Source organism: Rhinatrema bivittatum, chromosome 7 (assembly GCF_901001135.1).
Source record: "Rhinatrema bivittatum chromosome 7, aRhiBiv1.1, whole genome shotgun sequence".
Taxonomy (NCBI): domain Eukaryota; kingdom Metazoa; phylum Chordata; class Amphibia; order Gymnophiona; family Rhinatrematidae; genus Rhinatrema; species Rhinatrema bivittatum.
In genome coordinates this window covers 213,966,481-213,992,175 of record NC_042621.1, presented here as the reverse complement: position 1 = coordinate 213,992,175, position 25,695 = coordinate 213,966,481, and the positions used below count along the sequence as shown (strand labels likewise).

At 44.7% G+C, this 25,695-nt stretch overlaps 1 protein-coding gene across 3 annotated transcripts in view; it reads left to right on the top strand.

Moving 5' to 3' along the window:
* LOC115095720 (putative neutral ceramidase C) overlaps positions 1-5,581 on the top strand; it is a 149,808-nt gene extending 144,227 nt beyond the window's left edge. For all 3 annotated transcript variants that reach the window (XM_029609793.1, XM_029609792.1, XM_029609791.1), the window contains exon 21: positions 4,227-5,581. In XM_029609793.1, coding sequence (XP_029465653.1) covers positions 4,227-4,401 — 175 coding nt within the window. In that variant the 3' untranslated portion in view covers positions 4,402-5,581. The remainder of the gene's footprint in view (positions 1-4,226) is intronic.
* Positions 5,582-25,695: the final 20,114 nt, after the last annotated feature.

Below are 25,695 nucleotides of genomic sequence, written 5' to 3'. Positions count from 1 at the left end.
GCTATAGAACCCTATGCTAGCAGAATCTCTCATCGTGGTTACACACACAGATCAGAGACAGACCCTCACCAAATACAGAATACAAAATAAAGGAGCCAGACTCTGTGTATTAACAATGGAAAAACTGAACCACCATTCCTCATAAAACAAATAAAATCAAGAAACATAAAGCATCAGTTATAATAGTAAAACCATACTAATAAAAGAATATTTTAAAGCTACTGATAAATAGAATTTCTATTAATTAAAATCATATACATTTTTTACAATTTCCCAAACACCAATAAAATATTTCAAAACAGCACATATATCAAATAACATGAAATAATTAAAACTAGTAAGGATTTTAAAAAGCCCCTGCTGTCCATACGTGGGAGCTCTTGATTTCCAGTCACCCTGATATTGTCAAGGATTAGGAGGTTATCCTCTCTCTCTCACACATGCTCACATGTCCATTCTCTCTCACACATACACTGTCACATACATACACATTCATGCTCTTATACCTACCATAACCTCTTGCTCTCACAGACATTGACACACTCTCAGGCTCTAAGACACTCTCTCCCCCTCCACACATACCCCCCCCACACAAACTCTTACTCCCCTGGATTTTCTCATACACACTCATGCTCTCACTCTCACTGGCTCCCTCACATACACACAAACACACACACCCAAGCAAGCTCCCAATCATTCTCACACAAACACACACCCAGGCAAGCTCCCAGTCATTCTCACACACTGAAACTGACCCCCAGGCAGGCTCCCATTCATTTTCAAACTACTCCCTCACCATCCCCCAGGCATGCACACATTCATTCTCACACACACATACACCACACACAGGCAGGCACCTATTCTCACACATACAAACCCCAGGAAGACACCCATTCATTCTCATACACAGACACACCCTCAGGCAGGCACCCATGCATTCACACACATACACCCCCATGCAGACTCCCATTCATACACATGCACACACTAAAGGCAGACCCCCTCTCTGTCTTTCGCCAGCAACCTCGGAGCCTCTCTCATTCCTCTGCTGCCACTGTCACTGATGACACATGGCTATTGGGGAGGCGCCGATTGCTGCTACTGGCACTGAAGCCCATTCTGCTGCCTCCTCTGTGTAGGCCCCGTGGGTTTCCACTTCCTCCATGTTGTTCTCGTACATTATGAGATCCGCATAGAGAAAGTGCTACTCTTGCACATTACGAAAGATTACATGTGCCAATCAGTAAGAAGTAATTTTTTTTTTTTTTACCTTTGCTGTCTGATCTAAGTTTTCTAATCGGTTGGTCACAGGCTTTTTTGTTCCACCTTCCCTTTCTTATTTTTTTTTTTGCCAATTCCTTTCATATTGTCTTTTTTTCTATTTCTTTTCTCTCCAACTATCTTCTTCCCTCAAACACACAGTCAGGTTCTCATTCTCACATGCTTTCTCTCTCTCACACACACACACACACAGGCTTTCACTCTCACATGCTCTATCTCTCATACAATCATTCATACACAGTCTCTCTCTTGCACATGCTGTCTGACTCTCACACACCCAGGCTCTCTCACTCCCACATTCTGTCTTGCTCAAGCACAGGCTCTCACTGTCACATGCTCTCTCTTACAATCATTCATACACACAGGCTCTCACTGTCACATGCTCTCTCTCAAACAATCATTCATACACACAGGCTCTCACTGTCACATGCTGTCTTTCTCACACACACACAGGCTCTCACATGCTGTCTCTGCAAACATTCAGGTCCTCACTCCCACACAGTCTCTCAACTCACTCTCACACACAGTCTCTCAACTCACTCTCACACACAGACACACAATCTCTCAACTCATCTCATCCACGCACACAGTCTCTCAACTCATCTCATACATGCACACAATCTCTCAACTCATCTCATACAGACACTCTCGGGCCCTCAGCCTCTCTCTTACCTCTGGGCCTCCTCTTCACGGGTCACTGCAGGATGGGCTCTGCAGCAGCCCTGATCTTCTCGGGCCGATCTGCGGTGGTGGCGGCCCTGATCTTCTTGGGCCAATCCGAAGCGGTGTCCCTGCTACCGGGCCTCCTCCTCTTCTCAGCCCGCTGCAACAACGCTGCTCCTCTTCTGCACGTGGCTGATGCTCCTCCTCCTTCCTGCCCACGTGGCTTAGGCAACATTTTTCTTCCGGGGCTGCACAGGCAGGAAGGAGGAGGAGCATCTGCACGTTTAGATGTGACCTTATTCTTTGGGCCGTGGTGACGTGAGCTCCACCACGGCCCTGCCGATCTTTCTGCTGTGTGTCTCCGGCACAGCACAGCAATATTTCACTACTCAGCCGCCAGTGGGATGAGGTCCACCGGCGGCTGTATTGGCTCCCCCTGACCTCTCTTTGCTCCGCCCCATCACGTGCACCAGGCTTGCGCAACACACCGGCACACTGCAGGCGACACACTAAAGTGTCGCGACACACACTTTGGAAAGCTCTGATTTAGAAAACTTGAATATTAGGATTGAAAACTGTGTTGGAAATGTTATTGCCTTCTGTTTTTTCGAGATTTGTTTTTCCACACTCAGTTTGCATTAGCACGTGCTCATTGGTTATTACTTTCACTATCCTGAACACGACCTCTACGTGTGTATTCTTATGAGTACATTTTCAAAGGGGTTATGCATGGAAAATTAGCATATATGGGCTTAAATAGCTTGTATTTGTGTATGTGCTATTTTATAAACATCAAAATTATGTGAATATATTCAGTTTTGGCGCACATTTACTGGCTTAAAAAAGGGGCAGTCTACGGGTGTTCTGAGGCAGTTTCAAGAGGTAGGTACGGAAGATATTATTTTATAAGAGATTTTCGCGAGTACATTAGCTAATTCATGTATTTTATAGCTGCTAGTTGATTTGGGCAAGTGAATTTGGACTGCTATCTCCTATTTTTGGATGGGAGGTCTGAGTTATATGGGGTAATTCAGGGTGAGAGGTACTGGAGGATCTCGATGAACTGGACACAGACTGGGTGAACTGGCAGAGATATCTGCAAGCTGGTGATTTCAAGTATGCACAGATATTTTAAGACATACCTGCCTCCGCATATAAATCAGGGTTTTAACTGCACATTTTTTTCTGCATAAAATATATGGTTTTAAGGGGGTCATTTATCAAATTGTGTTATGGCGTTTTTGCATGCGTTAAATGCCTTTAACGTATGCAAAAACGCCTTTATCGCCACCATAACGCATGGTGTGATGCAAATCTGAAAAAGAGGAGTGGGCTAGGCTCACAGTTTTGCAAAGCCCTATCAAACAGCTTTAACTACACCTTTTTCGTTAGCATTATGCCATGTGATAGGTTGCATTAGGGCTTTATTGCACATTGGGATGTTTTTGCTCATGCTGGTTTTAGTAGTTTTGAAGCTCTGAAAGAGAGACAGAGAGACAGATTAGCCATAATGCCCTTACACTAGATAGGTATTTATATCTCTATGGGAAGCCCACCTAGTAACTCGAGATGAGGTTTAGGTATTAGTGTAGGGGTTAGGAGCCACTTTGACATTCAAAGTGAGACGTACAAACAGCACAGTGCTCTCTTGTGAAGATTTGATGACCTTTGGAGTGAAGAAATTCAGCCAAAGTTGAGATTTATGCAATGTTCTCTCAACCTAGCTTGATGTTACCCAGGTAGAGAGTCCATCAAGCTAGGTTGAGAGAACATTGCACAAATCTCTTCTTTGGGGGAGTTTCCTCACTCCAAAGGTCCTCAAATCTTCACAAGAGAGCACTGTGCTGTTCGTACGTCTCACGTTGAATGTCAAAGTGGCCCCTAACCCCTACACTAAAACCTAAACCTCACCTCGAGTTACGAGGTGGGCTTCCCATAGAGATATAAATACCTATCTAGTGTGAGGGCATTATGGCTAGTCTCTCTCTCTCTCTCTCTTACTGAAGTAAGTTGCACGCAATTTACGCACATAACCTTTTGAAAGTCTGGCCCATAACTTTCAGAGCTGAGCTATGCTGTATTTTATAAACTCTGCAATAACCTGTTGCACAGTTTATAAAATACTAGGATAAATCCGCATGCATCCTCTTACATGCAAAAAACCATAATGCAAATAGGCTTGAAGATTATCCTCCCTGGGGGAGTACACGTTATACAATTGTTTAATTTGTTAACATTATTACAAATTATTCTTATCTTAGTTTGTATTATTATACCATTAGATTTATTTGGACAAAAGGAGCACAAGGGCAGAGCAATGCAACAGTGGAATGGCATATCTCACAAGTCACCAAGCCTGGAAGCTACAGAATACGGCATCTTGGCCACTACAGGACTCTTCTGAAGGTGATACCATATGAAGGCCTATCTTCAGTGTTTGAAGTTACAGGAATATAGTTTTAACATAAACAGCACTGCCTATCTGTAATAAATCGTACAAAATAACCAAGCTTGCTATTATTTAGATTTGGAAAGATTGCAATATTAAGTTACTTGTTCCGTATCTACAAAGCAACATCCACATGGCTCTTAAGTGTGGCTTTCTGTATGATTGTTTTGCTACTGCTAAACGACCTGTGCCACTAAGCTAGTGCCCATTGAAGGTTTGATTTAAATTATTATGTGACTTGGGCAGTCATGCATCTCAGCTTTATTTAGCAGAAAAAAAAACAATTAATGCAATTCAATTGGCACATTCTCTCCCTTTGGGAAAATAAAGTTAAAATGGGTTGCTTTACAAAGAGTTTAAACTGTCTCTCTTGTATCACATGCAAAATAACGTTAAGAACTTTGAAGATCAAAGACATTTCTTTTCACTCATTACCTATTACTGATTCAATTTCCTTTTATGTTGCCTACTTTGAAAAAAGTGTAAAATTGTAAGAGGTCCATATTCAACAGCATTAGCTGGATAAGTGACAAGTTATCTGGCTAAATGCCGGCTTTTACAAATTTCAGTCAGTTATTCAGCTAAATCGTAGCCAGATAACTCATTGTCTGGATAAAATTAGCTGGATAATGTAGGGGAGTTCTGGGGACATTCTGAGGCAGACTTAACTTAGCTGTAGAGCAATCCTAAATTTATCCAGATAAATTTATCTAGCTAACTTTAAGATAGTTGGGTATATTCAGTGGTGCAGCTGTGCCCCTAAGTTTACCCAACTAGCTTTGCTGGCCAGACAGGGGCTGAAAATGGATTCTGAAGTGTCCAGTGCATTTGGTAAGTGGTGCTTATGTGCACTTTTCGAGGATAATTTTCAAAGGGAATTCTGTGAGTAAAGTAGTGCTTTACCTGCAGAAACAGCCCTTTAGGAAGTTAGGCGACCGATACACATGTAAAATTATATGCACAAAGCCTAAGCCCATACATTTACTTGCATAGGGAGCAGGCATTGCAGGAGGTGGATTCTGGGCAAGGCTAGGACTTAACATGCTTACTTTTTGATTTAAAAAAGAAAGGAGGTAATTTTCAAAGTAGTTAATACCTGCGCGTGCCCACCGATTTTATAAAGTTGGGAGGATGTACACGCATGCGCCTATACGCTCACATCTTGCATCAAAGAGAAAAGGGGTGTGATGTGGGAGGGGCATGGGTATTCCAGGGTGTGGTGTGGGAGGGGCATGGGCATTCGGGGCATGGTCAAGAGATGTATGCAGAAGTACCAGCGCGCCTGGGCATGTGCCCAGGACCCCCCATGCAAGTACTTTTAGCTGCATTTGAGAACAATTTTCAGCCACGCCATTTTACCCAGATACTTCTGTATGCAGAGAAATGCCTTTCAAAATTGTCTTCTAAATGACAATAGGAAAGATGTCCTCCCACTGTTCAATGATAATAGGAAAAGATGTCACCTAACTGTTCTTGGGTTCTGTGCCTCGGTTTTGAATCGGAAATAGGTGGTGGAGATGACCAAGTGGTTAGTGCCGCTGGTACAATTGTGATTGAGGATGAGAGCTTCCCTGAAGATATAAAGCAGAACACCAGAAAATGTGACCAGCTAGCTCATCAAATATCAGCAGACCTTCCCTAAGTTGTAGGGACCGCCTATGCCTGATCACCTCAGCTAACCTGAAATTAAAATTCAGCACTAGGCACCAGCAATCCTTTTTTTTTTTTTTTTTTTTTTAGAGAACAAGAGTTTCTAGAACCCTTTGAAATTATTTGACTCCATATTACAAATAGTTTGTTCCCAGTACGTACAGGATCAGTCCAGAGAAGTGGGTTGTGTATCCCTACCAGCAGATGGAGTCAGAGAACCAAAACTTTGGGCACTGCCATATATACTAGAGTGCCACCTGCAGTCCCTCAGTATTACTCTGACTCCAGCAGATGGTAGAGATACACCCACGCAGTTTTTAGTTTAGGTTTTTTAAGTTAGAATTTTTCCTTGTAGTTGCGGCGCTTCCTGAGATGTTAGGCACCTTCGTGGGCCATCCCTCAGTGGAAGCTGGGCGTCCGGGAGATTGGAAATCCCTGTCTGGGTCTCGCCTGCCATGGGTTGGTGGGTGAAGACCAGGGGCTCCTGGCTACTCACCACCAACACTGCTACAGCTGCTCCCTCGATCCCTGCTTCAGCATCTTGAGCTACAGTAAAGTTTATTAAAAAAAAAAACAAAACAAAAAAACCCCCCAAAGGTTAATTTGACTGCGTATCTGGCCAGCTGCCTTCAGATCGGAGGTAAGGAGTCGGTGCAGGGGGATTGGGTTTGAGAAGACCGAGACGGGAGGCTGTTAGCACGGTGTTCCTTCGGCTCCTGGGGCCCCGGGTGGCACTGAAGGAGAAGGTACATTTTTTTCTATAGACCCATTGGGATTCTATTTCGTGGTTGTGTTTTGTTCAGACGGCAGCAGGTTTTTTTTCGGTGCCCTTTAGTTGCGGCTTGGCTGCGTGGGGTTTTTTCGTCATTTTTGGAGCGTCTTTGCTCCGACCTGCCTGACATTATTATTTCCCGCGTCGCGGCTGCGAGCGGGTTTCCAGTGGTCGCGTTCTCTCCCCCATAGTTTTGCTGCGGCCTACTTGCCTGAACTTTCCTGCGTCGCGGCTGAGAGCGGGGGTTGCACATTCGCGGCCTTCTCCCACATAGCTCCGCGAGGCGGTTCACCTCTTCAGATGGGACCGCGCTCCAAATCACTGGCCTGCCGCGTGTGTAGCACACGCGGTCAGGCCCTGGATGCAGCCTCCCTGTGTCCTAATTGTGCCTCAGACTCCTAATTGTGCCTGAACTCCTTGGGTTCAGAGGGCCCTTCCCGAGGGGAGGAGCCGGGTGCCCTAGATGGGGATTCGCAGGTGGAGGATGCCCCTCCCGTTTTGGCACCGATAAAGGAGGATACCATAGGGAGAGATGGCCCCGCACCCCCAGTCCTTCCCCCGGAGGGGGAAGGGGGTCCGGAGGGATTTTCCCTGGAATTTGTGCTCCTCATGTTTTTGGCTCACAAGCGTGTGCCTGTTAAGAGACCCAGTCCCCAAGGGGATGTAGGGCACCCACTGGAGAAACAAAATCGGGGAGCGGACCCAGGGCAGTACCCCATGGATCAGACTCGCCCGAGAGAAGTTGGGGCTCAGGCTCCTCAGGGCCCGAGCCCGGGATCAGGATCGGCTCCGCCCGCAGGAGCGGTTGCGGGGACAGACCCGGATCAGGCAGATGCGGATACGGATGTTTCCGATGAACCCGATACCCTGTCGGCGGAGGGTGATAATCCCAGTGTGGTCCGACTGTTTAAAAGGGATGGGCTGCGGCCTCTTATTCCTCAAGTCCTGGAGGTACACGGACTTAAATTTACATAGGAGGAGTCGGATAATGAGGGGGTTAACCCAGTTCTCGATGGCCGAAGAACGTATGAAAGCTGGTGAACTGGGAGTGGGAAGCTCCTGATGCTGGACTGAAGGTGGGCAGAGCGATGGTGAAACTATATCCCCTGTCGATGGAAGTGTTAGACCTGCTCAAGATTCCTAAGATTGACGCTGCAGTCTCGGCAATCACTAAGAAGACCACAATCCCGGTTGCTGGGGCGGCCGCCCTGAAGGACATGCAGGACCGGAAACTGGAGATCCAGTTGAAACGGGCATTTGAAGTCTCAGCTCTGAGTTTACATGCGGCGATCTGCGCTAGCCTAATGCAGAGAGCATGTCTGTGTTGGGTGCAGGAGGCAGCGACCAGTGCCAGCGCCAGCAGCAGCAGGCATTGCAGTCTGCTCGTTTAGAGGCAGGTATCGCTTACGTGGCGGATGCACTGTATGATCTGGTGCGGACCTCAACAAGAAGTATGGTGGCCATGGTTTCAGCGCGACGGCTCCTCTGGCTGAGGACCTGGGCGGCGGACTTGTCTTCTATGTCCCGGCTGTGCAACCTGCCGTTTAAAGGCAAGCTTCTATTTGGCGAGGAGCTGGATCACCTGGTGAAGTTGTTGGTGGAATCTAAGGGCAATCGATTGCCAGAAGACAGGAAATCTTCTAAGAAGACATTTCCTCCCCGAACTCGTTTTCGGGACAAACTTCGATTCTGAACTAGCAGATATACTACAACGACCACTTCTAAACCGTTGCCAGGTCGTCAACAGTCCTTTTGCGGGGGTCGTCACCCCGGGAGAGGCTCTGGATGCCGGAGCCAGCAAGTCCTCCCAATGAAGCCACGAGCACCCGTTCCATCGTAAAAGCTGTTGGAGGCAGATTATCCAGCTTTTACACGGCATGGGCAAGAATTACCTCAGACCGTTGGGTCTTAGAGGTCATCAAAGATGGCTACGCTTTGGAATTCTCATGTCCGGTCCAGGAGGTGTTTGTAGAATCCCAGGTGGTCTCTCTCAGCAAGCGCGAGGCTGTCTGGGTAACCCTGCAGCGACTTCTCGACCTCAGAGCGATTGTTCCAGTTCCAGAGACACAAAGGGGCCGGGGATGTTATTCGATTTATTTTGTGGTCCCCAAAAAGGAGGGCACCTTTCGCCCCATCCTAGACCTGCAGAAAGTGAACCGCTGCCTTTGAATACCTCGTGTTCGAATGGAAACCTTGCGGATGGTGATGGCGGCAGTTCGGAAAGGGGAATTTTTAGCATCCTTGGACCTCATGGAGGCGTATCTTCATATACCTATCCGATTGAGTCACCAGAGGTTCTTGCGTTTCAAGGTGTTGGGACAACATTTTCAGTTTTGAGCCCTACCCTTTGGCCTTGCAACGGCCCCTTGAACGTTCACAAAGGTGATGGTGGTGGTGGTAGCATTCCTTCGGAAGGAAGGGATCTTGGTCCACCCGTACCTGGACGACTGGTTGATTCGCTCAAATTCTTGGGAGGACTGCGAGAGGTCGGTCAGCACGATGATGGCTACGGTGCAGTTGTTAAGTTGAGTTGTCAACTTCCAGAAGAGTCACTTGGAACCTACCCAGGAACTGGTTTATCTGGGGGCCCACTTCGATACTTTACGAGGCAAAGTGTTTCTGTCGATGAACCGAGTAGCAAAGTTAAAAGACCAGGTCCACTCCTTTCTGCAGAGGCGCACTCCCACAGTATGGCATCATTTTCAGGTTCTGGGCTCCATGGCTTCCACCTTGGACTTGGTTCCATGGGCATTTGCTCACTTGCGTCTGTTACAATGTGCACGTTTGGCTCATTGGAGTCCAGTGTCAGAGCAATTCCACCTGCCAATGCCACTTCTTTGGGAGTCCAGAGTCAGGTGTCATGGTGGCTGTCGCTCGGCAATCTGGAGTGGGGGTGGACTTGGATACCCCGAATTGGCTGATAATCTCCACCGATGCCAGTCTCTCCGGTTGGGGAGCGGTGTGCTTGGAAAAGTCAGCCCTAGGTCTCTGGTCGGAGACGGAAAGATCATGGTCCATCAATCGTCTCGAGATGAGAGTGGTGCGGCTGGCCTTGCAAGCCTTCCTTCCCTGGATTCAGGGCAGAATGGTGCGAGTTTTCTCCGACAATGCGACGACAGTGGCGTACAACAACCGGCAAGGCGGGACACGAAGTCCCGCTGTGGCGCTAGAGGCACGACTGTTGTTCTTCTGGGCGGAATGTCATCTCGGGGGTATTGCCACATCTCATGTCGCGGGGGTGGAGAACGTTCAAGCGGATTTTCTCAGCAGACATCAACTCGATCCAGGGGAGTGGGAGCTGTCGGCTGACACGTGGAACCGCATTTGCACCAGATGGGGAGTGCCTCAGTTGGACCTGATGGCAACATGGACGAATGCGAAGATGGAACGTTTCTTCAGCCTTCACCGAGAGCAGGGATCGGTGGGCATTGACGCTCTCGTGTCCGTGGCCAACGGGAATTCTTCTGTATGCTTTTCCTACCTGGCCTCTCATAGGTCGGCTTCTTCATCGCATAGAACTCCACCAGGAAAGGTGGTCCTAGTGGCGCTGGAGTGGCCACGCAGACTGTTGTTTGCGGATCTAGTGCATCTGGCTCTCGAAGGTCCATTGCCGCTGGCCCATCTACTGCGTCTACTCCGTCAAGGACCCATATTTTCGGATCAGGAGGATCACTTCTCTCTCGCGGCTTGGCTTTTGAGAGGCGACGTTTACGTTTAAAGGGATACTCTGAACAGGTCATTTCCACTCTTTTGCAGGTGCGACGGCCACCCACCTCTATGGCCTATGTTAGAGTTTGGAAGATTTTTGAGTAATGGTGTACCCTTCAGGACTGCGACCCTTTATTAGCCGGGGTCCCTCGGGTGCTGGTTTTCCTGCAGCAGGGGCTCGCTAAGGGGTTATTGTTCTATTCTCTCTGGGTACAGGTTGCGGCTCTGGGAGCCTTGAGGGGCCGGTTCAATGGCTATTTCTTGGCAGTGCATCTGGACATTGCTCGCTTTCTTAAGGGAGTCAAACATTTACGGCCTCCCGTCCAACCTGTTTGTCCGGACTGGAGCCTGAACTTAGTGCTCCGGGTGTTCTGCGATGCCCCATTCGAGCCTATTCACTGGTCTTCTCTGAAGGATCTGACTTTGAAGACGATGTTTTTGGTGGCCATTTGCTCAACCCGTCGGATTTCAGAATTGCAGGCACTCTCGTGTCAAGACCCTTTTTTTTTTCATTTCATTTATAAAATTTATTAATCGCCTAACACTGTTAGGCCTAGGCGATATACACAATGCACACACATAATAAAAGCAACACAAACGAATACATATACAAACAAAATAGTTTCATAGAAACTAACTGATAAAATATTATCTGATATTCATTACCATATGCATTAACTTGTTTGAATATTACCTTTAACAATTATACACACGATTCAGCAAATATTCCTTGAAAGCAGTTTTAAATTTTTTGCCATCTTCAATGGATCGAAGATCAAATGGAATCATGTTCCAGCAATTAGGTGCCGCTATGGAAAAGGATGTTTCTCTTGTACAGTGTAAATGGGCTAATCTCACTGAAGGAACCTCAAGTAAATTTAGTTGTGAAGACCTAAGTGCTCTGGCTGGCTTATGGATCCGAAGTAAAGCATTAAACCAAAAATCAGAAGATGACGCGTGTAATTTAAAAACTGTCATTCCTATCTTAAATATTATACGTTCTGACATGGGGAGCCAATGAAGTCTACATAGAATTCGATCAGAACGCTTGGAGGATGACACTAACCTAGCTGCTGAATTCATCAGAAGTTGAAGAGAACGAGTTGAATTTTTAGGTAAACCAATATAAAGACTATTGCAGTAATCGATGTGTGGAAAAATGATGGCCCGTACGACCATCAAAAAATCAGATTCGTATAATAAATGTCATAATCCAGCTAAAAGTCTCAGCTTAAAAAAACCTATTTTAATTACAGACCTGATCTGTGCTTTGAATGACAGAGTTGAGTCTATCAAAAAACCCAAACTCTTGATCGGCTTGGGAAGAGAAAAAGAAAAATTCTCAAATGATATAGTATCGGAAGCAGGTTGGGAATGAGGACGATGAATCAACAGCATAGATGTTTTACTGGTGTTCAAAAGAAGCTTGTTATGTTTTAACCAACGAGTAATGGATTTCATGCATAGAGAAAGTAGCTCAACTGTTTCAGGCCAAGACTTCTGAACTTTTATGTAAAATTGGATATCATCTGCATAGATTTTGTACCCATCAGTAATGATGGCTAAGAGTTTAGCAATAGGAGCAAGATAAACATTGAACAGCATAGCCGAAAGGGCAGAGCCCTGTGGAACCCCAGTTGTTACCTGTTGTAACTCAGAAGAAGAATTATTAAATTTGATGATTTGGGAGCGATTGAACAAATAACTCTCAAACCATGCCAAGACTGACCCAGCAATTCCGCACTCACGAAGATGGAATAGCAAATTTTGATGGTCAATCGAATCGAAGGCAGACGTTATGTCCAATGAAACCAAAATGAACTGTTGTCCACTATCTAAACTTCGTTTGATGGAATCAAAGAAATCAAAACCACGTCGAAAGCCAAATTGATGTGGACTCAAAATCTCGTGCTTCTCTACAAAGTTTGTGAACTGTTTTAAAACAATTCCTTCAATTACTTTAGAGAGAAGTGGATTTCTGACGATCGGGTATCGTTACGAACAGTTCCGTCCTTTGTTCCTAAGGTGGTTATGGCCTATCACATAAATCAGATGGTGGAGTTACCGGGGTTTCCACATTGGTCCCGGAACTCTCCTCAGGACATGGACCTTCATTACTTGGATGTACGACGTGTCTTGTTACGGTATCTGGAGGTTACAAATGATTTCCTACGTTCCGGCCATTTGTTCGTTCTCTTTGGTGGTCCAAAGAAGGGAGATAAAGCATCTAAGGCGACCATATCTCATTGGATTAGAGAAGCCATTTGTTCAGCATACATAGCCCGGGGCCGACAGGTCCCCTCGGGGCTCAGGGCTCATTCCACTAGAGCCCAGGCTACTTCCTGGGCAGAGTGTCAATTACTGTTGCTGCAGGAGATCTGTAGGGCGGCAGTGTTGTCTTCTCTTCACACTTTCACTAAGCATTATTGATTGGATGTTAAGGCAACGGAGGACTCACCCTTCAGTGAGGGTATTATGCGTGCGGGTCTTTTGAGATCCCACCCAGTGTAGCGTGGCTTGGGTACATCCCACTTCTCTGGACTGATCCTGTACGTAATGGGAAAAGAAAATTGGTTCTTACCTGCTAATTTTCGTTCCAGTAGTACTAAGGATCAGTCCAGAGGCCCACCCTTTCCTTCAGATTCCGAAAGACTGTGTTGGCTAGCGTTTGCCTATACTTTTTTACGAAGCTCTCTTTTGAAGTTTGGTTTGATGGAGCAGTTGTTCACAGTTGTGTTCATTGATTTTTGTCTTGAGCGATGAGGTAGTCTGGTTTATTTAAGCTACCTCCCGCTTCTTACTTCTGTTCTCATGGACTTGGGTGCAGGACAATACTGAGGGACTGCAGGTGGCATTCTAGTATATATGGCAGTGCCCAAAGTTTTGGTTCTCTGACTCCATCTGCTGGTAGGGATACACAACCCACTTCTCTGGACTGATCCTTAGTACTACTGGAACGAAAATTAGCAGGTAAGAACCAATTTTCTTCTATTGTGGCAGCATCTTAAATTAAGATCCTCACACTTTTTTTCTGGCAGAAATGGCTTAGATCATTGATGAGTGTGTTATCAGTTTTTGAGGGGTCTGGCAGTTTTTGCCTGCTATTTTGGACTTCCAGCTCAATTGCAATCAGCTTCTACTGAGCTATGGTGCCATAAGCCTTCATTTCCCCTTATTTAATAATCATCCACTTAGCCACAGACTGCATCTCTTTCCAAAACTAAGTCTTCCCAGCAGGTGGCATCATTGACTGATGGCTGAGAATCCCTTCCCCTGAGGCTGTAAGTGCAGCCTCTGTAGCATACCCAGTCCTGGTATGCTACAGAGGCTGGTTGGCCCAGAAAGCAGAAGCTGGGCCTGGGAATTAAATCCAGGTCTTCCATCTGGCAGTGCATAGAACCACCACTGTATAAGTTATTGGTATTTGTGAAAAGTTGCATCATTTGCAATTTTCATAAAAGGGTATAGCACTGACAATAGTGAAATGTAGCAATCATGTAGAAAGTGGGAATGAAACGTATACTCAGTGGCATACTATAAGTTCAAATTCCCGGCCCCCAAGCAAAACTTTTGTAGAGGGTCCCTAGAGCAGAAGGGTGATCCCTCTGAGAGCTGGGAGGGACTTTGAACTTTCTCTCACACATACACTCACTCTCTCCCTCATATGCACAGTCTTACTTTCCCCCAAATAGATGATCCACCCAGCCCATTCCCACTTCTCCCCACCCAATGCCATCATTCTTTCCCCACCTATGTGGCTGTGGCCCTGAGACAATTCCACCTCCACTGCTGCTTCCTCTGTCTCCAGGGTCCATTTTTTTCAGGCCTCTGTTTGCACCCTCCGTTCTTGATGGGGGGGGGGGGCTGGAACTGACTCTCACTGACTTTTTTGGCCCTTGATGGGGGGGGGGGGGGGGGCTGGAACTGACTCTCACTGACTTTTTTGGCCCTGGCATCAGAGTCTCCTGCAAGACATACTGGAAGATAGATCGGGCCTCTTGATTCGGGGGCAGTGGGGCGCTGGGCTGCCAGGCCCTTTAATTGCCTGGATCACCCGCACGTACATGCTGTATGCTTTCAATGCACAAAGGTCTTTACATCCAATAATTTTTAATTAGGTACAATTAACATGAAACTGAGATGAACAGCACACAGTTTACCGAATCATTACTGGTACAGCTGGTACAATGAAATGCCTATATCCATGTATTCTATAGACTACTAATTAAAAAAAAACAAACAGCATTATGCAAAGGACCATCTGCTGAGAACCGTATACGGTAAATATCACAGGTGAATAAATCAAATATTTAGCAACTTATTCTTGATTGCTACCATCTGACCTCTTCTGGAGAAGGCAGGCAATTTAGTGGCATATGGTTGATTGTATATAAAGAATTTTTAGATTTGATTCCCTGTGATTCATTTATTAGAGCACTGCAATAGCAAAATCTATTCTGAAGAAAAAGCGAAACTGTGGAACTAGAGTTCACTGAATTTAAAATGCAGCCTGGGGAACAAATGTTGAAATTCTTGCAAGTTCAATATTCCCTGTTGCTTTACAGGACCAAAACGCAGAAAGTTTCCTATGGTATACAAAATTATTTTTTCAGTATCCAAAGCGAGAATTCTTAGGGTCTGAAGAGAACTGAATTTTAAAATAAATGATTGGAAAGGTTAATTAATCTCTGTTGTTGCCTTTACTTTTGCCCTCGCTTCGGTTAGTTATTATGTTGCAGAAAACAATCATGTATTAAACATTGACAGAGTTTACTTCTGTTCAACAGCCTTTTCTACAGTTCATGAAAGAGAGAATTCTCAGTCTAAAAAATGGTAAAGCCACATTCATAAGGTCCTTTCTGCACCTCCTCCCCCACCATGGTAGGGGGAAAGCAGGGCTTTCTCTATTGGAAATCCAGCAATTCTCCTGATTTAAATCAAACCATGTGGAGCCTTGTAGATTGTGAGCTATCTACAGAGCCATGCACAGTTCAGTTAAGGTTGCAGGTCTTCTGAAATCTCTGGTAGAGAAGGCTAATACAAGTGATCAACAACTACTGTCCTTCTGCCAGCATGGAGGGGAGGAGGAGAGAGAGAGAGGAGCAAAGACCTAGGCTTGGAACTTTCTAGTATAGGAGATTGGGGGGTGTAGACAATAGCAAGGACCCAAGATGGGGGGTGGGAAGTGGGAGTGCAGGACCCTTCTACAAATCTGTCTTGAAAAGTATTAGCGCAGCCATGCAGCTGATTGCTTTCTTTGCTATTTCCTTATTTTTTTCTGCCTTGAATATCCCATTTTAGAGGGGTAGAACTAACCTTGTGTATCATGTTTTTTTCTTTTTACCTTGACTAATGGGAATTATTTCTAATGTTTGTTTTTCTTTCCATGACAATTTATTTCTGAATGTTTTTTGTTTGATTTTTAGGTGTAAATGTATTATTAAAAAATACATGCAATGCAATAAAGCAAATTTGATGGTTCTCTTTACATATCATTTATTAAAATAATCTTATCACTATATATAAAAGGCTTGTGTCAGTCGGTTGGTTACTATCATGTTTGTCTGTGGCCACTAGGTGACTCCCAACACAGTGGAAGGTGCACTATGCAAAGACAATATGCTCTGTCTACAAAGCTCTTTCATACACACAAACACATACACAGATATAGACACAGGCACACACATACAGACATATAAACAGACAGACACACTCACACAAGCACCCACAGGTGTACACATACATAAACACACACACACAACTCTACACACACAAAGGCTGTTATTGACCAGACAACCCAAGCAACATCTGGTAATGTTTGCTAATATTCTCTGTCTTTGAAGCCCTTGTCCTCCCACACACAGAGACAAGGAGGTCTTAGCACACAAGCTTGCACAGGCACACACAAGCTAGCACAAATATACAGAAGCGCACACAAGTTTGTGAAAGCTCATAGAAATTCATGCAAACGTGCACAGGTTGGACATGCATACACACACAAGCAGAAACATGCACATGGCACACACACATGCAGGCTCCCTCAAACACACATACACACACAGGTATATGCAGCCACAGGCATAGGCACATATAAGTGTGGTAAAGAGGTACCGAGTGTGGCATGAAAAGCTCAAGTCACCATGAAGGGGGAACACAGCATCAAAATAGGCAGAAACCCCCCACCCAAGGCAGAGATAGAGGGTAAAAGCAAGTGAAAGCATGGTATGAAGACACCAGAACATCATGAGAGGCACAAATTGAAATGCAACCCCCAACATCTCCAAGAAGTGGGCAAAGAAATTAACAAAAATCAGCTGAATAGGGCAGGAAAGATGTCCAAGGAGAGACGCTGGAAAGGTAGGTTCACAAATGCCCCTAGTCTGGGCAATAAAATCCTAGACCTACGGGCTCTAACGGTGGAAGCAGATTTGGACATTGTTTCTGTTACAGAGACATGGTTCACTGTGTCTCATGATTGGGATATGGCCATCCCTGGCTATAACTTGTTTAGGAAGGACAGAGAACAGAAAAGGTATAGGAGTAGCTCTTTACGTCAGAAACAATATCCAAGCAACTGAAATGCAAGGGGCACGGGGTAGGGAAGAAGCAATATGGGCTGTTCTAAAAAAAAAGTAGATGGTGTTTCCATTTACATTGGTGTGGTTTACATGTTTCCGACTCAAACCGAAGAACTGGATAGAGAGATCTGGTCGAATACATCCAAAAGGTGGGAAAGAAGGGAGAAGTGTTACTAGTTGGAGATTTTAATCTACTGTATGTAGATTGGAGTATCCCTTCTGTGAAATCTGCAAGATTTTCAAGTGGCTCTGTTCAAACAAATGGTAATGGAACTTACGAGGGAGGGTGTGATACTTGACCTGGTGCTCACAAAAGAGGATACTGTCTCAAATGTCTGAATAAGTGCCTACCTGAACATCAATGATCATCAGACGGTATGGTTTGATATTGCAAACAGGATACAGAGAAGACACACAAAGACACGAGTTTTGAATTTCACAAATACAGACTTTGTCAAAATGGGAGATGAAGAGGTCCTTGGTGAGGCTTCACCTGGAGTATTGTGTTCAGTTCTAGAGCCCGTATCTCAAAAAGGATAGAAACAGGATGCAGTTGGTCCAGAAAAGGGTGACCAAAATGGTGAGGGGTTTCTATTGGAAGACCTATGAGGAGAGGCTGAAGGATCTGATTATGTATATCCTGGAAAAGAAGTGCAGGGGAGATATGATACAGACCTTCAGATACCTAAAAGGTTTCAATTATGTATGAACCTCAAACTTTTTCCTTTGGAAAGAAAACAATAGAGCTAGGGATCACAAAATGAAACTCCGGGGGGATGACTTAGAACCGTCAGGAAATATTTCTTCATGTAGAGGTGAAGTCTGAAATGCCCTTCCGGAAGAGGTGATGAAGAAAAAAAACAGTCAAAGAATTTAAAGGGGTTTGGGATAAACACTGTGGATCTCTAAAAGCTAGAGGATGAAATTGAGATAAGTGTGCAGGGGGGGTAACTTGCTGGTACAGCGGTTACTACCCTTAGAAGGCATAGAGATTACTACCCTTAACCAATATGCTTTGATGCTTTTAATGCAACTGCAACATTACTCCCCGCTTAGATGGCAGGGGGAAAAGAGGAATTGGATTCAGATGACAACCATGGGCCCCAACTTCCATGATCTGGGATACTGATACACAGACATAAGGGAAAAAAACACAGGACTGCTTTTACGGTCAAGTCCTAAAGGAAATGAAAAAAGCATGCATGGGGGTAACTTGCTGGTGCGGTGGTTACTATTCTTAATCAATAAGCCTGGATACTTTTGATCCAACTTCAACATTGCTCTCTGCTTCAATGGCAAAGGAAAAGGAGAATTAGATTCAGACAGCAACTAGCAAGGGCTCTGATATTTACAGTCTAGGGAACTGATAAGTATGTGGGTAACCTGCACAGAGCAGCAGTTACTACCCTTAACAAAAGTCATGGGATTACTACCCTTAATCAATAAGCCTTGATGTTTTTGATGCAACTGCAACATTGTTCTCTGCTTCAAAGAAGGGGGAGTGGGGATGGAGTGAAAGAAGAATTTGGATTCAGAGACAACCAATATATGCCATGTCTTTTGTACAGTCTGGAATACAGACATTAAGGGAAAAACACAGGACTACTTCTATGGCCAAGTCCATAAGCAAAGCAAGTCAAGCAGCACTGAATGATACATGGGGGTAACCTGCATAGCGTAGCAGATACAACCATGGGAAGCTTGCTGGAAGATTGGATGGACCATTGGTCCTTTTCTAACGTTATTTCTATGTTTCTACTTTCTGTGTTTAAAGCAGCCCCCCAGAATGGCAAGAATACTCCAAAGCTCCAAATAAGGGGCAAAGGGCACCAACCAAATTGATAGAAAGCACTAGGCAGGGAGAAGACAGAGGAAATCCCTGGAGGAGGCCTAATATAATTTCCAAATGACATCATTCGGAGAAGATGCTGGCAATTTGGGTTTCGCCAATATTGAAAGACCTTCATTGGTTACCTGTTAAATGCAGGGCGCAGCATAAAGTTCTATCGCTAATTCATAAAACCCTCTACAACGAAAAGATAGAATGGTTAACCTCAACATTACATTTTCAAATCCTATCAAGAATTACAAGATCAGCAGGTACAGGGATGCTACCCATACCTTCTCCTAAAATTGCTCATTTAAATAATGTCAGAGAAAGGGCTATTTCCATTGCATGGCCCCAGCTGTAGAACTCTCTACCCCAGGAACTAAGGATGGAATCTGACATTAAAATATTTAAAAAGGGTGTTAAAACATGGCTATTCAATCAAGCCTTCCAAGAGCTTTAACCTAAGAGTTATATTCCCCTTTAATATAAACATTTAGTTAATTATATTATCTCTGCTCTTACTGTTCTGCTTCTTTAACTGTTTAAATTTTGTTTAATTATTCTATTTCATTTGTTTTATTAGTTTATTATGAAACTTTGTATTTACTTTTCTTCATTTAATTTTGGAAATGCAAATATTTTTAAATAAATATTTGTTAACTATTGTAAACCGATATGATATGTTCTCATGAAACTTCTTTATATAAAAATTAAATAATAATAATAATAGCTGTTTAATATCCTGTTATCCAGGGAATCTAGGACATGATTCTTTTTCTGAATCAGTTTTTACAAATACTGACTCCATTACCTCAGAAGTAGTAATTATGGAGCAGCAGAATCCTTGTTCTGGGTACTGTACTTCTGTATCCCTTGCCTTTTGCTGTGGTATACTCCATCAAAGGCTAAATATTGGATGAGATCAATAATTACAAGAACTGTGAGCGAACAGAGTTTGAAGAAAATGTCCAAGAGGGCATGAAAGATAACTGAATGGATAAGATCTGTGAAAAGTATCACATGGTCAGGGAAAGACCAAAAGTCAGCAAGTCCTATAGGGGAAAGGGATTTGGAAAGCATGAAGAAGACTGAACAGCAGAAGAAGCATCTCAAGACTTACTTGGAGTGGCGGTGGCAGCAGTGGCACTGGCAATTAAAAACTGAAACAGTAGAAACAGAGCAATGCAGCAAGAAGAGTAGCCAAAAAATTCCCAAGGTATACCTTGAGGATTGAGATAGGAGGAACAGTAGTATCAAAAGCCCAAGGAGTGGTACAATGAGCATGCAAAGCAATGGATGGCCATTAGAAGACAAGAGTCAGCAAGTATCATAGAAGAAGGAGATTTGGACAGAAGCTCCAAGACAGAGTGGGGGATACCTATCCCAGTCAAAGGTATAATCCTATCACTAGCATATTCTGTCAAACTGTAAAGATCAAGTGGTACCTGGAGTGGCATGAAGGGTCCAAGAAATGGTGCAGCAAGTATGAGAAGCAATGGATAGCCAGGGTAAGACAAAGAGTTGGCAAGTACCGTAAAGGAAGGGGATTTGAATAGAATTTTAAAGATTGTTGGTGTGGGGGATACCTGTCTCAAAAAGAGGAATGTGGTTGATCCTACCAGTGGACTAAAATATTCTTCTGTCAAACTATAAATATTGAGACATACATGTATTATGTATACACAACCGATACAGTGAAACTGTGAATGGCTCATTAAATCAGTTATGGTTGTATCTGTTACTTATACAACTGTGGTGATTATAAAGCTAATATATGCTGATGAGCACTGACCCCCAAGGCATACAATGTGGTGAATCACAAACAGCACAAAATCATTCCCTGTACTTCAGGCCCCCAAGGCCTGAAGTACAGGGAATTGCAAACAGCACAAAGTTGACTAAACACCCAAGGCATAAGAAATAGAGCTGTGGACCCTGGGCCCCAGCTCCAGGTCATCCCACAGTGCAAAGTATAGCAAGTGTGCAAAGCAACAGATACCTTAAAAGCCCACAGCTTCTATTGCTTGATCATATTTGCATGGCTGTCTGTCACAAAAAAAAAATCTGCATTTAGACTCCTGGCTCTCTAGTCTAGCTGTTAGCCTACAGTATCTTTCTATGGCTTATAGAATACTGCATGAGGTATGGAGGCTATACATGAACTGAGTGTGTAGTAAAGCCCAACTGCACCCTAATGCTCCATCCCCAGTAGAGCTGCTGTCTGCCCCTGCCTCACAGGGAGAGGTAAATCTGCACAGCATTTGTGCTTTTCCAGATATAGTTGGTGAAATGCATGCTATTCCCCTCTGCCTTAACCAGCTTCACTGGTTTGTGACTATGGCACTGATTGTACAAGGTGGGGATGACCAACCTACTAAATGTACTCCTGAAAGGGATATTGTAATTGAGGGCTGGCACATTCAGCAGACGTTCTCCACTAGCTAAAGGGGTCATCGTTACTACTTTACATGCTGCCTGGCTCTTGTGTCAGGACAATGCTATGGAACACCACTCCATTTATTCTATGTAAGGTTGCGGCTAAGGCCATATGGCAAAAGGATGTTGGTCTGCCACCTGACTGGTGGAAGGGGCCGCGGAATCATCTTGGGGAAAAGTCTTCTCCTTTTCAGCCCCTTTCCTCTGGCTTTTATTTTTACTGGAAGAAGGAGTCCCTAGGCTATTACTACCATCATCCCCTAAGGCCAATGCTAGCGGGTGCTGCTATTGCAGGTAATGCTACAAACCAGCATTTCAAAGTTTAAAGAACTCAAAGAGTGAAAAACAACAAATACCAAAAGACAATATTTCACTCAAATTAGCAATGCAGCACACTGGTATTTTTAATATGTAGTGCAGCTCTTTGCATTGATGGACCTCATAGAAAGGCACTGAGACTGAGCCATTGAGTCTGGTGACTTAAGTTTTATGATCTGCACTAGTGCATATGTAGCATATTATAATCATAGGTCCAGAATAAACACAACTATAAATCCCAAGTGTGTATATTTTGGAGGTTTTTTTTGAAAATGCACTTAAAATAATCTAATCACTAACGAGTAATCTTCAAGTTGATAGTAACAGACTAATTCACAGCAGTTGTTTATTTGTTAATTTGCCACTGTTCACTAATTTGAATATAGGGCGTACAAGTAGAAAGATCAGAACCAGACTCGCTGAACCCAAAAGCCGCATTAATACCAAAGCTCTCTGTGCTCCCTGTGTGGATCACTGTATTAAAACAGGTCTCTTCTTTGCTAATCTATGTTGGACTGTTTTGGAGCAGTTTCAAGTCCCCACTCGTGGTGGGAACTTGAATGCACTTTTAAACAGATGTGAGCAATTTTGGATTTTTCTCCTTGGATTCAGTAACTCCTAATGGACTTCATGAAAAAATAGAATGGCATTCCTTGTAATACCCTTTTCTCACAGCTCTGTTTGGTAGTCTTATGTGTTGCAAGATTCAATTGGATTCCTTAAATACAAGAGCCACATCAATAGTGAGCATTTCCTCTCCTCCCCCTCTGGCACACTGTACTAATAAGGATTATCTCTCTTTTTTGACCCTGGTAGATTTGGTCTGAAGTAAGTTCAAATCCCCACTTTTTGTGGCAACCTATTTGCCTTCAAATATAGATATACACTAGCCTGGACCCTGCATCGTTGCCTGGATCTAATTAGGTACTCAGCAATTACATCGCTTTGCTTATAGCTTTTCTTTATACAGAGCACATAAGTAGGGTAAGATCAAATTGCAAATACCACAAGCTGGGTGTTGGCTATAACTTTTATCCCTCTTTGTGGCATAGGACTTCAAAGGATTGCTTAGATGCTGATGCAGGATAGACCATTTTTAGAGTTAGTATGAGTCCCATCTTGGGATGGGGCTATAGTTGCTCTCTGTAAAAACATGTAAATTATTTTTGCTTTTTTCGATCTTGGATCCAGCGGCTCTGTCTTGATTTTTAAAAAAAGAATGGCTTACTTTGAATTAAATGTGTTGGTTACAAATTGTCTTTACATTGTTTGCAGTATCACATGATTGACATATCTTTTTCCCGCACATGTCCCTTTAAAGTGGCGTCTGACAGCGGCTTAGGAGTCTGTCACAAGAACCTGCGGGAACCTGCGGGGACCTTTTCCGTTATTTTGATTAAGGTATTCAAAACAATCGAAGTATTCTTGAGTTAATTTATGGTTGTTGCACTATATATGTGAATTTTGGAAATTTTCCAGTCTGGTGTCTTAACATGCAGTGCAGTTCATTGATTTTTTTTCCTCGCTCCAGGAAACAAGTTTCACACTGATTCTTGTCCAGTACCGTGCATTTTTTGACCCCTGATGAAGATATAACAATGCGAAATGCCGCAGCTTCAGGTTCAGTGTGGGAATTGAATGGCAGTGCATTTACATCTGGCCAGTTCCTGTGCGCATCATTGATTTAACAGCGAGTTCAGTTCTGCTTCTGCCGCAGCTTTAAGATAGGCTTTTGAGTTTCTTTGCCTTTGCATTCACTATCGACTTGAGGATTATTCATTAGTGATTAGAAGATTATTTTAAGTGCATTTTCAACCCCCCCCCCCCCCTCCTCAAATATACACACTTGGGATTTATGGTTGTGCTTACTCTGGACCTATGATTATAATATGCTACATATGCACTAGTGCAGATCATAAGACTTAAGACACGGCAACCAATGGTGCAGTCTCAGATTCTCTATATGAGGTCCATCAATGCAATGTGCTGCAATACATGTTAAAAATTCCAGTGTGCTGCATTGCTAATTTGAGCAAAATATTGTCTTTTGGTATTTGACAAACCAATGATTGGAGTGGAGAGGGTAAATGCTAATTGCTTGTTTATTCTTTGAAAACGTACAAAGACTAGGGGACATGTATGGCAGGGTCCTCATAAATGGGTGTCCCGGCCCTATGAGCTTACATGGTTCTAAATTCATGTAGTGTAATCAGGGCCATGATAAGCGCTGAACTAGTTGTAACTGCGTTCCAGATTTATGTAATAAATGAATTGCTAGTACTGTTTTCTTTTCCCTGCTGTGATCTGGGGATTGCTAGAAGGAAGCTGTTTCAGTAAACCCAGGAACTTGACTTGTACAGTTGGATGATGCTGTTTTTAAATAACACCAACAGCTGCAGGGTTAACCATTGAGATACAGAGCTTCTTTACTCAAGGCCCCAATTATTTATACACACACTTCACATTCAGAAAAACAGACGTGAACCTTAAAAATACCCCATACGATTCCTGCCCTGGTGCTGTCATCACTGTGTAACCCTTTGTCGGGAGGTTTGCTGATTCCCTTAGGGCCATAAAAGTATTTTTGATTCGTGGCTGCTCTCTCCATCCTTCCCCTTCTTTCTGCACCTCCCAGGGAGTGAGCTCTTTCTGTGGGGGGAAAGGAGATCCTTTGTGGCCCAGGTGATGGAGTGCTTCTCCTGACGTGTGTGTATCTCATAGCTGCAGGATTCTCCTCAGGGACAAACAGGCTGGACTCAGACTGGGTGTTCAAATAAAGTTTACTGATTATTTCCAAAACGTCAATCACTGTCCCACAAATATTCCACAGATGAAACTGCACATTTGAACTATTTACATTGTCTCTCTGCTGGGGAGCTTGGGCCCTTCTCTCTAGCTCCTGTTAGGATTCGTAAGTTAGTGGGCCCTTGGCCCGAGGTGAGAGATGGTACCGCCCATGGGGAGGAGCCCCACTGAGCCTCACCATCGGGAGGAGAGGTCTGAGCTACAGGTGACACAGCCCAGCGAGTACAGGAAGAGCAGGAGACTGGGGTATGGGTGTGGTTAGCCAGAATAGTTCACCCTAGTGGTGGAGTGCTGAACAGGCCCCGAAGAGCGGGGAATGCAGGCAGGGTATGGAGGAGTGCTTGTGAAGGTGACCCCAGGGGGTGGAGCACAGAAAGAGTCAACACAGGAAGAATGACGTAGGCTTACCCGGGACACGGGGAAGCCTAGGGGTCTCTGGCAGTGCAAGAGCACACTACACTGAGGAGCGGGGGAGTGTGGTACAGTCTCGAAGATAGGCAGGCGCTACCCTGAGGAGTGGGGAGCAGAGTGTAGTAACAGAGGCATGCAAGGCGCTGCCCCGAGGAGCGGGGGGAGCGCAGCTCAGTCCCAAGTACACAAGTGCTACCCCGAGGAGAGGGAGGCACGGCTTAGTCACAAGCAATGGCAATGACCTGCGGAGCGGGGTACACCAACTCTAGGTCTCCATGAAGCAGAGCAGTGAGGCCGTGAACTGCAGGGTGGGGTACACTTACATTGGTCTCCACAAGGCAGAGTAGCATGGCAATGGTCCGCAGAGCGGGGTACACTGAAGTAGAGTTCTCGTGGGAAGAGTAGTTCCTGGAGTAGCCCCGAGGAGCGGGAGAGAAGGCAGACAGCGTCCGAGGCGCAAGGCCCTCCGAGGAGCAGATAGCCAGAGACAGGATCAGGGCCCCTGAGGAGCGGGTACCCGAGAGTGTCTCACGCCAGGAGAAGCAGGAACCAGGAACCAGCGTCAGTAGCGAGAACAGCAGGATTCAGCAAGGAAGGAACTCATTGCCAAGTTGAATAGAGCCAGGCCCCAATGGAGCTTAAGAGTCCAGGGCTAGTGATATCATCAAGGGGAGACGCCCCTGAGGTTCTTAGCCTGGCATCCTTAAAGGAGGGCCATGGAGCGCATGCCTAGGAAGTCCCAGAAGAGACATGGCAGTCGGCGGCGTCCTCGCCACCCTGGGGAGTCCTGGAA